The 13,898-nt window shown below is 59.6% G+C and overlaps 2 protein-coding genes across 5 annotated transcripts in view; both read left to right on the top strand.

The window, feature by feature from the left end:
* The window catches only part of PSMG3 (proteasome assembly chaperone 3), a 476,610-nt gene that overhangs the window by 186,374 nt on the left and 276,338 nt on the right, over positions 1-13,898 (top strand). The gene's annotated exons all lie outside the window — the stretch shown is intronic.
* The window catches only part of MAD1L1 (mitotic arrest deficient 1 like 1), a 316,541-nt gene that overhangs the window by 203,025 nt on the left and 99,618 nt on the right, over positions 1-13,898 (top strand). For all 4 annotated transcript variants that reach the window (XM_067705326.1, XM_067705328.1, XM_067705327.1 and 1 more), the window contains one exon: positions 10,133-10,221. In XM_067705326.1, coding sequence (XP_067561427.1) covers positions 10,133-10,221 — 89 coding nt within the window. The remainder of the gene's footprint in view (positions 1-10,132; positions 10,222-13,898) is intronic.

The following is a 13,898-nucleotide window of genomic DNA, read 5'->3' as shown; positions in this document are numbered from 1 at the left end:
TCCCACCTCCTGGAATGTTTCTCCAGTCCCGCAGAGCCTGCTTCCCCCTCAGGACGGAGCTAAGTGCTCCTTGCAGCGGTGCCTGTTGCTGCCCCGTTGTGCAGACGCGCTGTCGTCCCACCGCGTTCGCTCGAGTGCACTCTGACCATCAGCATCGCCACCACTGTTGTCCACGGCACAGGCGTGGTTTGGGGCCTGACGCTGCAGCCACTGCAGGCTGCGCGCTGCACACGGATCATCTCAGTTCAGTCCTGCCCCCCAGGTGGTCATTGTGGAGGAGCTGCAGCGAGCAGGCAGGTGGCCAGTGGGGCGCAGACCCTGTGAGAGCACCGTGGGCACCGCGCTGCCTCTTTACGCCAGTTAACCTGTGGGGCTGGGCCTCGCCCGGGGCCGGCACCAGGACGCGGTGGTAAAGTGTGTGCTGAGTCACTGGACGCGGACGCGGAGGAACGCAGTGCGTCCCCGGGGTCTCCCAGTCTGGGCACCCAGTCTTGGGGGTTTGCCCAGTTTGCAAAGGTCTCATTAGAAAATGCGGGTGATTTAAACTTTTGCCTTGCGAGGCCCTGCCTGGCTCCTAGAGACACAGCCAGCGGAGGTGGCGGCATGACGGCTGGCCTGGGCACGGGGTAGTGCCCGCCGTCCCTGCACGAGCACAGCTCGCAGCCGCTGTCACCGGGGCCTCCACATGGCTTTCACACCGGACAACAGCACGACCTTTTATCATTTTCCTTCTCAGCATCTTGTTGGGTGTTCTCCCATCTTCCGTCCCAGGGAAGGTCTAGAGCTCGCTTGTCAGGTTTCAGGTGGGCCTCCTGGTGGACTCGTGCTGCGTGGACGGGTTCCCACGGGCAGCGCCAGCTCCCTGCAGGGTCGGTTCTTCCTGTTCTTCCCGCTTGGAGCGCCCTGCGGCCGCGTGTTCACAGCTTCTCTCACGACCTCACCTGAGTATGGCTGTTTTCTTCTAGTAGGCCTTGCACGTTTCTTGTTAGCTTTATTCCCGGGCGTTTTATCCTTCCTGTTACTTGCATGTTGCTTTTTCACCCCGCTGCTAGGTCCACTGCCACTGGGTGACCTGGGGTCGCGGGAAGGTGGGCACTTGAGACGTGGACACTGAAAACCCCAGAGGGTCCCCCCCACAAAACTGTAACAGCCGCAGACTAGAAACTGGCTAATTTATCTGCTAAAGTCATGGGCATAACTCCACGGGGGAAATCACGTACGACAGACGTCCCTCCCTCACCCGGCTCTGAGCACGGGCTGTTCTTGTGGCTCGCGGACGCCTCGCGTCTCCGTGGGACCCTCTCTGGCGTAGCGCTGTCTCGTCTCCCGCTTTCTTACTGTGCAGCGTTGAACGATTTGCTGCTCACCGTGCTGAGTTCACAGCGTCTTCACGGCCTCCCCGCGCGTTTGCCTAGACGTGGTTTGCTCCCGGCGTCCCTGCACCCGTGGCTGAGCCACCCTGGACCATCTCTCCAGCCCCTGGTCCCCAGGGATTTTGTGAGAGTTCTCTTTCTTAGCAAATGTGCCGACTCAAGAAATGGCCTTCTAGGGTGGAAACGCTGCAGCTGGGCTTCTTTTTTTCTGAGGTGAAGGTGTGTCCCAGCTCAGGTCAGCAGCTGGGTGAGCCAGTGGTGGCTGCCTGCGGCCTGTTGCACCGGTGTGTCCTTCTAGGCTGGGATGGAAGTTGACAAGGGAGGTCCATTTCAGACCCTCCCACCCTCACAAGAAAGCAGCAGCCCCTCCAGAGACCTTCCTGGGTGCTTGACAGGTCCAGAGCTGAGCAGAACAGTGTGCTTTGACCAGGATTCCCCTCCTGTTTTTTTTTTTTTCTAATTAATTTTTATTGGAGTATAGTTGCTTTACAGTGTTGTGAGGATTTCTGTTCTGCTCTCAGCATCCTGTCTTCTCTGGGAGCCCTGGGAGCCCTGCCAGATGGGGGCTCTGGGGAGGAGGCAGCAGCCTGGATCCCTGGGCTGAGGGCCCTGTGTGGGCACCTCTGGAAGCCCGGGCCCTCAGCCCCATCATGACCGTCTGTGGGGCTTGACAGGGGCTGGGCTCCTGTGGTGAAGCTTGTGTGCAGCTCGTGTGCGTGAGCACCCTTGCCTGGTGCTCAGCCGTGGCCGTGTTAGTTAGAGTCGCTGTCGGGGGAGGGGAGAGCACGTCCCCTGCTCCCCACACTGGCTATTGCTTTGTGGGACTGGGTACCCGCCCCCCGCCCGGGCATGAGCTGCCACCCTCTTGAATTAAACTGAAGTTCACGGTCTCTGTTTGGAGGTCATGCTGCATTAGCGAGCTCTCCTTGAGGACCGTTAGCATTGACGTCTTATGACACGGCGAGGGAGGGGCCTCGTCAGCAGAGGGACGCAGGGCAGTGCAGGCGGCAGGTCCCCGCGGGGCCCGGGCTGTGCCGGAGCAGCGCTCTGCTGGGGTGACCATGCCTTCCTGAGGGCTCTGCCCAGCGCCCCGTGGACCCAGAGACTGCAGCCTGGCTGCGGGGAGCAGCACTGGTCCCTCTCGTTCTTCCTCGTGGTTCAGTCCTCGGCCCGAGGGCCTCGTTTCTCCGCGTATGCCGTCGGCTTTGCGGGTTCCTCAGGGGCCCCCTGCCCACCCCGTGCCGTGGCCTCTGGCTGCCTCGGCCTCCCGCACTCCTGGCTCTGCCCCTCCCCCTGGCTTGTGCTGCGTCCTGGACTCTCCTCAGACCGGGCGCCGGGTCGGCCTCGTGGTCCCCGTCTCTCTGGGATCCTGTTCGTGTTGCCCGCTGTTCAGTGCTTGTTCCAGGAGGGAGGCTCGGTGGTATCCCAGGTCCCCCGTCGCGGCCAGAAGCACCGTCGCCTGGCTCTGGTGTGAGCGAGGAGGCCGGCAGGGCACAGTCACCGGCCGGCCTGGGCTCATCGCCGTGTCGTGGAGGATGTGGCTGTCGCTCTGGGCCTTGGGGGGGCCGGGGGGGCCGGTGGGCCAAGTGAAGAGGCACGGAGGGGTCTGTTTGCACAGCAGCCCGACTCCCTGTCCCGGCGTGGGGCACGGGGCGAGGCGGGGGTGCGGTTTTCCGGGGGCGGGACTGGTGCTGGGGGCACCCAAAGCCTTCATGCAGCCCCTGGTAGCCCCTCAGAAGAGGCGGTCCAATTAGGCCTTGTGTTCTTTTTCTACAAACAAGCTTCAAATACGGACTGCTGTCAGTGAAGTACGAAATAGGTAGTAGCAGAGCGCGGTATGGATGTGTTTCCCGTGCTCCCTTGTCTTCTTCCTGTGCCAGGGCAGCCGCTAACCAGCCCTCATGCTTCCAGCTGCAGCCGGGCCCGGCCTGAGGGGGTCCCACCCCGAGACGCGTGAGGGGCTGGGGAGGGGCGGGCCACAGTCAGTGTGTGTGTACAAGTGTGGGTGTGAGTGTGCTAAAGTTGAAGGCACGTTAGTTATGAGTCCAAGGTTACCGGTCAGACTAGAAGGGCCTGGTTTTCTGCTTCGAACGCTGTGCTGCAGGTCAGCATTTCCCTCTTCCCTCCCGGAAGCCATCCAGAAGTACTGAGAAGAGTGAAAACCACAAAGGCAAACTGAAATTTGGGCAGAAAAGAAATACAGCTAAAGCCCAAGCCTCCACAGAGGAGGGGAAGGGCCCCCAGCCGGGAATGAGCAGGGGGTGTGCAGGGAAGGAGCCCCGGGCCAGGCTGGCGGGGCAGCGGGGTGGGCGGGGCAGCGGTGGTGCGGGAGGGGGAGGGGAGGTCTCAGTGCCCCTGAGCTGGCGGAAGGCAGAGGGAGGCAGCGAAGGCGAACGGAACTCACACCAGACCCTTTGTTGGGATGTAACGTCAGAGGAGACGCCCGTGGTTTCCTCCGTGTAGCCTTTGTACAAAGCCAGACTGAATAAACCTCATCACGGACAATGAGTAATAAAGGCAGCATCACACAGTTTCATAAAACCAAAAATTGTGTAGAAAAACAAATAACAGGAAAAATTTCACAGAAAAAAAGTTGACACTGAGCAGGTGAGAATTGTACCTGAACATTTTGCCAAGAAATAAGACTTGGCAATCGGGTAGAATCCATGAAGCTGGGCCAAGCGCAGGCACTCAGAGAGGGGGGGGGGGGGGCAGAGGAGAGAAGAGCCCGGAGCTGCAGACCTCGGGGCGGAGCCAGAGGGCCGGGGGGGGTCAGGAAGGCGAGGCGCCGGGAGGACCGCAGCAGGAGTTGAGTCTGTTTGGTTGGAAGGGTAAAGCCAATGTACAGTGTAAACGGTCCCCATTCTAGTGACTTAGAGTTGATGTAGTCTGGGCCAAGCGCAGGCACTCAGGGGGGGGGGGGCCAGAGGAGAGAAGAGCCCGGAGCTGCAGACCTCGGGGCGGAGCCAGAGGGCCGGGGGGGCCAGGGGGGGTCAGGAAGGCGAGGCGCCCGGAGGACCGCAGCAGGAGTTGAGTCTGTTTGGTTGGAAGGGTAAAGCCAATGTACAGTGTAAACGGTCCCCATTCTAGTGACTTAGAGTTGGTGTAGTCAGTAAGATACCTGGGAAGGGAGAAGATGCTGGGAAACGTAAGAATGTTGGTTTTCTCATCATCAGAAGCTGACGATCAAAACGTACTGTCTAAAGATGACATCAAGCAGAAGCGTGTTTAAGTGTAGAAAGGTGAACACTGAGAAGGGTGATACGTTTGACTAGTCGGGTACTTGGTGCAGGAAGTTGATCGGAACAGTTGGAAACGAAGTATAGGTATCATAGGAAGTCAGAAGTTACAAAAACAACCACTAGAATGAAAAATATAAACCTTTCCAAGTATCAAGAAAATTTCACACACAAAGGCAAGCAAGACAAAAAAGCCATAGAATAAAATCGTTTTGAGTTATGAAACAAAGCAAAACAAAACAGTACAAATCCAGAAATAAATCCAAACAGATGTTTTATCAAAATATAAACGGGCGAAAAAGCCTAAAAAAGTCGGACAGTATAGGATGCAAAGGCACGTGGGCAGTTGTACACAGAAAGCAGAGGTCATAACCTTGATTGCAGTTAAATTTCCGTTCAAGCCAAAATGCATTGCAGAAAACGGTAAAGGTACAGATGAATATCTGTGTCAACTAAAATACCATCAGTGTTCAGAAAAGCAAAAAAAGAGGAGAGCTTCAACAGGACATTGTCAAGGACACCAGTAGTGGAGAATTATTTTACCTCTTAATCCCCGATAGAGCAAGTGGGCAAAGAATAAGTAATAGCAAGAAATACAAGATCTGTGATAAATATATACAGAGAGACAGACACACACACCCCCGACTCTTAACCCTGAAACTAAAGAACGCTCTTTTTAAAGAGGGCTCATGGAAAACATTAACAAAACTTAATCATGTATTAGGTAATAAAGAAAACCTTTATAAATTCAAATAGGTAGAACTAGGACAGATAACTTTTTCTAATCACAGTGTGATGAAATTTGAATTTAAGAGCACAACTAAAAAAAGAAGCAGCTCCTAACACTTGGAAACTAAAAAAAGAAATAGAACAAAAAACTCTGTCTAAAACAATGCTTGGGTCAAAGAAGATGATATGCAATTCAAAAGTGCATAAAATCTAGAAAATAGTCATAATGGAAACTCTTCAGAGCCCGTGGGAAACAACTAGAGCAGTGCTCAGAAGAAAAATCACAGGTTTAAATATTTATGTTATTGAACAAGAAAGAGTAAATATATATGGACTAAACACCCAGTTCAAGAACTTGGAAAACAGAATAAACCTTAGTAAAGGAAAAGTAGTGTAAAGATCAAAGCAGAAGTTAATGAGAAAGTGAAAAATGGTAGAAATAACAAATCCAAATGCCTGTGCTTTGAAAACAAACCAGTAAAACATATTAATTATTCACAATCCTAGTAAAAAATGAGTAGAAAGATCACCACCCAAAATAAGAAATAAGAGTAATTAGCTTGGAGTTACTGACTCGGGGCAGGGGTGTGTGCCGGAGAGCGTTTCCTGGCTGCCAGAGTCTCTGATCTGACCTGGACGCGGTTCCCCAGGTACGGACGGGCAGAGTCATTGAGCTGGACTCACAAGGTGTGTACCGCCCTGTGTGCAAGCTTCGCCTCAACAGTAAGGAAGATAAATGAAAACAAAAGAGAGACAAACCTAGGAAGAATTACTAGGTCTACGTGAATTCCGTAAAAAGTTAAGAATTACGTCACAACTCCATTTAAAATAAAAATCCAAATGAAATGAATAGTTTTCTAGGGAAATATAACCTATCAATCCCGACTCCAAAAGAGATGTGCAGTATTAGAACCTTACCTTGGTATCCTGGAGACACTAGTCATCCACCTGAGACAAGAGGAAGAGCTCCAGGTGCCTGTGTTGTGGAGGAGGGCGTGATCGGGGCGAAGACGGTCGGCCCACAAGCCTCGCCGTCAGCCTGAGGCCCTAGTGAACGGGTGGGCAACAAAGTTAATGTGCAGAAATGGGACAAGTCCTGTATCTACAGAAACAGCAAGTTTAGACAAGGGAAGAAAGTACTGCCGTGTACAACAGCAAGAGGTGGAAAGACGAAGGGCCCCGGACGGGCCTGCGGGTCGAGAAGGACGTGCCGGCTCTGCATGCGGCCAAGTCCTGGGAGCCTCGGCCTCACCTTCTGCACAGCCCTGGTTTTGTGAAAAAGGGTTGTTTGGTTTATTTTAATGTGGGGTGGGTGGGGTGGGGGAGAGGAAGGATCCCAGGATTCTTGTCAACAGAACAGGACGTCAGAAGCAGACCCAGTTACAAACAGGAAGTCAGTGAGTGAGTCCCTGGGGGACGATGAGCCCTTTCTGTACCGAAGCAGGGATGTCCGGGCCCCCAACCTGAAACCCAGCAGGACGCTTCGCGCCTTCCGGGAGGCAGACGTCCCCCACCACCGGGTCCCCTGCCTCTTGTCCATAAAAGATCTTTAGCCTCCTAGGCTGTCCCCAAGTTCCAAAGCGCAAATTTAATCAGAAAAGTGAGGAAATACAGAAACAAAGGAGAACAGTCAAGCAAGACAAGATGATAATAAGAGGTTAGCCCTGGAATGAAGTCGGGGACCTCTAGGTCCTCCTAGGGCTGTAGATAACATCCTGGGCCGGCTCCTCGAGTTGTTTTGCAGACGTTAAAACCCTGCCTGGTAGAGGAAGTTAGCTGCGTGCTGACCACCAGCATGTCGACACCAGACCAGTTGGAAGCAGAAGGTCGATGATGTTGGCTCCCAAAATACCACCCAGTTACCACCGCCAACAGATCTGCAGAATGTCCACGAGCTGATCAGACACCCGCAACCCTCACCCCTGACGGTGTCTTTGAAAACCCTTCCCTGGAAGCTGTCGGGGGGGCTCGGGGCTTTTGAGCGCGACCAGCCTGTGCTCCTTGCTTGGCCCGGCGCCAGGTGCCCTGCAGTAGACACTGCCCTGTCCTTCACCACAGCATGGCCTCAGCAGGCCAGCTTTGCCCTGGGTTGCGCGGTAACAACCCCAGGGCTGTGGTGACATCGGATGGAACTGCAGGCAGACGTGTGGCTCTGAGGACTCGTCCTGCAGGTCAGCTCACACCGTGGGGACCGGTGTGTCTGAGCCGCCAGGTGGGAAGCAGGTCAGACGTTGGTCGGCAGGAGGCTGGCCATTGGGATGGTTCCAGGAGCCACGAAAGTGAACAGGGAAGCTCCCTCTGTGCTAGTGTGGAAATACCTCCAAATGTGTTCCGTGAAAAACTCAACGTACGAAACGAGGTGTAGGAAATCTTCCATTTTTGTAACAAGAAATAAATTTAAGAGAAGGGAAGAGCGTTGACCTTTTAGCTGGTGAATGTGTGCGCTGAGCCCGGGAGATGCAGGCTGCAGGAGGGGACGGGGCGAAGTTGGAGAGAGACCTCTCCACGTGCACCCGTTTGCGTGCGACACCTGAACCTTAGCTCCTGAGGCTGCAAAGCGTTCGCCGGATCCAGGACAAGGTGCTGCCGGGCCTCGGGCAGGGCCTGGCACCAGGGCACCGGGACCATGCATCTCCAGGAGAGACCACCATCATGCTCTGCTGCACGGGCACGTGGTAGCCGGGGGTATCTGCCTCTCCTCTGCTCAAGAGGTCAGCCCCCGCCCCCAAAAACAGAGAGAGAGAGAGAGAGCAGCCCAGACTGGACTGTCAGGCCCTATGTCCCCGGGAGAGAGTCTTCCTGGTCCAGTGAGGTTCGTGTCTCTGCTGGTCTCTTTGACTGTGGCCATGAGGCTGGACACAGTGAGGGCAGGGGCTTTCTGGGTGCCCACCCACTGGCCACCAGCTAGGAGGCCTGGTGGTGTCAGAGAGGAGCGACAGGCCTGGACACTCGGGTGAGGGGCAGGGCAGTGTCCGCGCGTCGGGACAGCTTGGCTCCTGGGAGGAGCTTCATCTGAGCCCCAGGCTTCTGAGGTAGAGGTGAGGGGCCCCTGGACACGGTGGGTGTCACTTCTCCTCGAATACGCACGGTTTTGTTCTGCACGTGACGCCACGTTGCCCAGGCGTCTTTGGTGCTTGCTTGTGAAGCGGGCCGTCACCCCGACGGGGGGCCCAGCTGAGAGCGCCGCCACCGCCTATCGGGGTGCAGCTGGCGAGGCGGGCGCTGGGCTGCGTCCTTTCGGCACCGGGAGAGGCAGTAGGGGTTGAACGTGCGGACCCGCGTGCAACTCACTTGTGCCAAGGCTCTTCCGGGAGCTGGTCCGCCGGGAGCTGGTCCGCCGGGAGCTGGCCCGCAGGGCGCTGGTCCGCCGGGAGCTGGTCTGCCGGGAGCTGGTCCGCAGGGAGCTGGCCCGCAGGGCGCTTGCGCTCGGTGTCCGCTCCAGCCCTCAGGCTTCGGGCTCCCGGGTGTGCGCTGGTCCCATTTAGGGGCAGGGTTTCCTCCAGGGACCTGATGACTAATTGGGGCACCATAAAGACCGGATGTTTGGGGCCCAAGAATTCCTAAATCAGGTCGCCCCAGGAGGACCTTTCCAAGAATGGCCTGGAGGGAACGTTTCCAGGAGGAAGCACTGCAGGCGTCAGCCTGTCCGTTTAGGCCGGGAGGGCAGATGAAGGAGACGCTCTCCTCCCCTCTGCCCAGGGCTGCGGGTCCTTGCTTGTCTGTCACAACACCTTTCCCACCAATGCAGGGCACGTGCTGGGATGTGAGCTGGGAGCTCTTGGCCGCCCCGGGTTAAGGGGCAGGTCGTCAGCCATGCAGCCTGGACAGTGGTGAAGCCGGGGCCACAGACCCAGCCTCGGGGACCGGCCGCCTCACTCACGGCTGTTGTCTGTGGCCAGTGTGGGCGCCACGAGGGGTCCTGCCCGCATCCCCTGTCCCCTCAGGGGCTCGGTGGAGAACTGGGTGGGAGGTTAAGGGCCTCTCTCTGGGGTGTCAGGACACAGCCGGACAGCCGGCAGAGCAGGAGTCCCCGGTGCCGGTGGTGGGCGGCACACCAGGGCTGAGAGGGCGGGCAGACGGGTGGCCGGGCGCAGGCCAGGAAGAGCGGAGCTCGATGACAGCCCTCTCTCCTCCCGGTGACCCACACGCGGGGACTGGGCTGGTGCGGGGTGGGAGGCCCCGAGGGCGGACTGGAGAACGGCCAGATCCCGGCGTGAGGACAGTGGTACCGAGCCTGCAGCCGGCTGCCGGGGCCCGCCGCGCACTTGCATGCAGGCGTCTCATCAGGGGCCTTCGGAGCCCAGGGCAGCGGGCGCTGGTGTGGGAGAGTGCTCTGCCCCCGCTCGGGGCCGCCCGCCCCGTTTCTGCTCCTCCCCGTGGGTGCGCGCGGGAGTCTCCTCCCTGCTCTCCTCCAGCCTCGCCGTTGCCCCACACCGCCCCCACCGTGGGTCCCTTCCCAGCGGTCAGTGCGTGGCCTGACATCCTGTAGAGGAGTTTGAAGTCACAAGATAAATAAAGTATCAAGATGTCAGAGCCGATCAGAGCGTCGGTGCGTCTAGAGCCTGCTCTGTCCAGCCGCCGCGGCCCCCTTTCCCCGGATCTCGATGTCCCCCCACGCGCCCCTGTGACCGTGTCTGTTGCTGCTCTGGAGACAAGAAGGAAAACCCAGGGAGGCCCTGTGTTTGCGGGAGGCCTGGCGACGGGCGGGGCGCCGGGGAGAGGGAAGCGGGTGCGCCTGCAGATTCCTGGGGCCCGTGGTCCGCGCTCAACCCCTCCTGTGCTTCCTCGCAGCTGGAGATGGAGCTGAAGATGCTGAAGGCCCAGGCGGGCCCGGCCGAGCAGAGCTTCCTGTTCTCCAGGGAGGAGGTGAGCTCGCTCAGGTACGTCCCGTCCGCAGGGCTGCCCCCGCCCCGGTGTCGTCTTCACAAGTCACCTCCCGTCCTCGCGGCTCACAGCCCCGCTGCCCCGTCTGGCCTTTGCTCAGCCCCCTTCCTCAGGTGGTGCTGACAGCCAGGCCTCCCTCTGTCTCAGCAGACGGCAGGCCACTCCTGTCCCGGCGCTGTCTGCGGGGACACACCTACGGTCGTGCGTGTGTGACGACGGGCAGCGCGAAGTGCAGCAGGGGCGCCCGGGCAGGTCTGGGGGGCTCCCGGGTGGGTGCCCGTGCGTGGGGCTGAGGGCGCATGGGAGGATGTGCTCGCTGGCGGCCGGGCGGCCGGGCCAGGCAGAGGCCAGACCCGTCGGCCCTGGTGAGGCTTGTGGCCGTGTTCCCGTGAGCAGCAGGAAGCCGTCCAAGGTTTCAAAGCAGAGGAGTGACATCTGAGCTGGGTGGGGAGGCAGGAGGGGAGCTGCCAGCACCTGCTGAGCCCTCGCTGTGGGGTCAGCCCTCAAGCTGTGGGCCAAGGGTCCTCCGGGCGCCCCTTTCACAGCGCTTCCTGGTCCCCGCCGCACCGGGCTGTCTCCTGCCCCTGGCACCCCTTGCTCTGCTGCACTCGCCGCCTTCCGTGTCCGAACGGTCAGCCCTTCGTTCCTTGTGCCTCGGTTTCCCAGCGTCGCACGCGGTGACTGCGGGGTCAGTGTCCTCCACACAGCTGAGGACATCCTCGGCTTTCCCAGGAAGCCGCACGGGGCCCCCTGAGGACAGGCGTCCCGGGACATGTGGCCCCACCGTCACCCCCTCACGGTCGGGAGGGCGACAGGGACTCCAGGGCCCCCCCCTCCCCCCCCGAGTGAAAACCCAGGCAGCCTCCACCTCCCTGGTCCTCTCCTTCTCCCACGGATCCAGGAACGCCTGCTCCTAAGGGGTCAGTGCAGAGGAAGGCTGTGAACCCAACGGCCTGCCGTCCGTCACCCGCCCTTCGGCCTTCCCTGGAAGCCTGGCCGGCCAGGGGAGCCTGGGGCCCAGGGCTGGCCCTGCCCGCTGGGGGCGCCTGGAGCCCATTCCTCCCGAGGATGGGGGTGAGGACAGGGTGGGCACGGCGTGCCTTTGTCACGCACACAGGTGGAGCTGCTGTGCATAGGTTGCGTGTGTGTTAAACATACATGTCGCGTGTGTGACGCGTTAAGTGTATGCACGTGGCGTTTTAAAGCGTCACTCTCTTGAGGAAGGAAACTGGGGAAAGTTCAGTAAAGGTTTGAGTGGCAGCGGCCGAAGGGCTCTCTCAGCTGGAACAAGGCTGGGCTCCTGCGTCTGTGCTGGCGGCTCTGGGGGATCCCAGGTGCTGTCTGTGGGTTTAGCACCTGGATAGACTTGCTCGTCCTGGAGACTGGCGCCTGCCCGTCCCGCCCTCCGGTGCCCTCACTGCTGCCTGGGGCCCCCCACCTGCCCACCCAGGCCCGTTCCAGCGCGCGGAGTCCCCCGCTTCAGGGGCTGGGGGGCACTGGGGACGCCCCCTCCCCCCGAGGATGGCGCTGTGTGCTGGGCCCCGTCCCTCCCCTTCCAGACTGCCAGGGGCTAGACTCTTGTTACTCTTTCTTTAGAAAACTTACTGAACGGATCCTTGCTGAGCACCCCTGCTCTGGGTCTTACACTGCCCTCGATCAGGAGACGAGTGTTGGGTCCCGGGAGTGGGCGCGGCCGAACATGGACGTGGCCGCACGGTCACCCCCCGCGACCCAGGCCCTGAAGCCAAACGCGCCTCCGTGGACCTGGGCCTGGGCCTGGGCCTGTGGACCTCAGCGAGGGGTGCCCTTTGAAAGGCAGCCGCGGCCGGGGTGAGGCCCCCAGACCCTGGTGCTCCAGGCTGAGGGCAGCCTCCCGCTGCCCCTCCGCACCACGTGCAGCTCCGCCGGGAAGCCCGTTGGTTGGCCAGCAGGACCCCTCCGCCCGGGCTGCAGGCACGCCGGGAACCAGCGTTGGGCCCCTCCGCCCACCTGCTGCCCGGCTGCCAGCAGCCACAGGGTCCCCGCCTGGACCGTGCGGGGAGCCGGGGCCACGACCCCGTCTATCCACTCCTTGCGCTGACCCTGCGGTGGGTGCGAGGGGCAGCCTCCCCGCACCGGGCAGAGCCTCTGGGTCTGGGTCCTGGCCCGCCTCGTGCCTTCTCTCTGGGGGACTGAAGAGCCGTGTGCCGTCCGGCGCCCCGAAGTGCGATAGAGACGCGCTCTGGCGGCCCGGTCTGCGCCGCGTGCTGGACACCCGGAGGCCTCTCGTCTGGCACCTCTCATCCCCACCTCTCGGGAGGCGTCTCGTCTCCCTTTTCTGCTGCTGCTTCTCTGAAACTCTCACCTGCGTGTTGAGCTTTCTGAATTCTTTCCACCGTGAGAACGTCTTTGACCCTATTTGTAGTGTTGCTGTTGTCCTTTTATATTTAGAACACGCTCACTGACTCCTGGACTTCATGAAGCTCTCTTCTGTCTGCACAGCCTGCTTCCTCTAAGTTGCTTGCTTTCTGTCACCATGGTGGTCTGGGTGTAGGTCTCCTGTTGATGTTCTCCTCGAGGCCCTGGTGGTACCAGCCATCTGCTCACGGGGCGGGGGGGGGGGGGGGCATCGAGCAGCTCCTGGACCCACCCTGGGCCTGGTGGACTCCCTGCGGCTGCACTAGGTTGAACGTGGCCATTTCACTGGGAGCCCTCAGGACTGGCGTCTGGGTCCTGTCTTCAGGGAAGACGCCTATCTGGAGGTTGGGCTGCCAGCTTCTGGGCGTGTAGCTGGGGACAGGACCGGCAAGCTCAGTGTCACTGTGGGGATGTACCCTCGGTCCCCTGTTGACCCGGGCAACTTTGCCCTCTACCTGGTACCCTTCTGCCCGGAGGCCTGCTGTCTTCTCTCTAAAGAAAATGAATTTCCGGTCTTCTTCAGAGGCAGGGGAGAGACACATAAGATCAGATGCGGAAGAGGATGTGCAGATGCTGGATTTTGAAAAGCTCTTTAGCTTCTGGTTCTGGTCAGCTGGAGCAGCCACGTCATGCCCAGGTCCTTCCCTTACAACCCAGAACCCTGCGCATCACACCAACCGAGGAAGGCCCGGGCAGGGGCTCAAGGGTGGCCTCGAGGACCCTGGGACTCGGCGAGCTCCCGAGTTTTCTCAGCTGCACTTTGCCTGGATCAGCAACAAGATACACACAGCTCCCAGGAAAGCCTGTCCCCGCAAGGGGAAGCCCTCTGACAACACCGCCCCACTTTAGCCACATGCCCAGGAAAAACCCGTCCCCTTCCTGCCCCATGGCACCAGCACCCAGGCCCACCCGGCAGTGCCACTGGGCTAGCAGGGCTCTCGGTGACCACCGGCTGCAGCAGGCAGTGGAGTGTCAGCCCAGGGAGTGTCAGCAGGGCTGAGCTGATCCTCTGGGGCAGCATTGGAGCCAGAGTGCGATGGCGGGGGCTGGCCACCTTTCCTGTCACTGACCCGAGTCAGAAGGCTCGGCACACAGTTCCTGCTCCCACCCTGGAGCAGCGGGGCGGCCCTCGTTCACCAGCCCTGGTGTTGGTGGGCCAGTGGGGAGCCCAGCTGACACCACCCCGTCTGCAGGGTCTGCTTTTGCAGCATCGTGTCAGCAGGGACTTCCACCTCCTCCTGAGCCGGGTGGTTGCCGCCAGGGGAAGGCTAAAGAG

Source organism: Pseudorca crassidens, chromosome 15 (genome assembly GCF_039906515.1).
Source record: "Pseudorca crassidens isolate mPseCra1 chromosome 15, mPseCra1.hap1, whole genome shotgun sequence".
NCBI classification, from domain to species: domain Eukaryota; kingdom Metazoa; phylum Chordata; class Mammalia; order Artiodactyla; family Delphinidae; genus Pseudorca; species Pseudorca crassidens.
The sequence above is the reverse complement of the archived record's forward strand: the minus strand, read 5'-3'. Positions and strand labels throughout refer to the sequence as shown.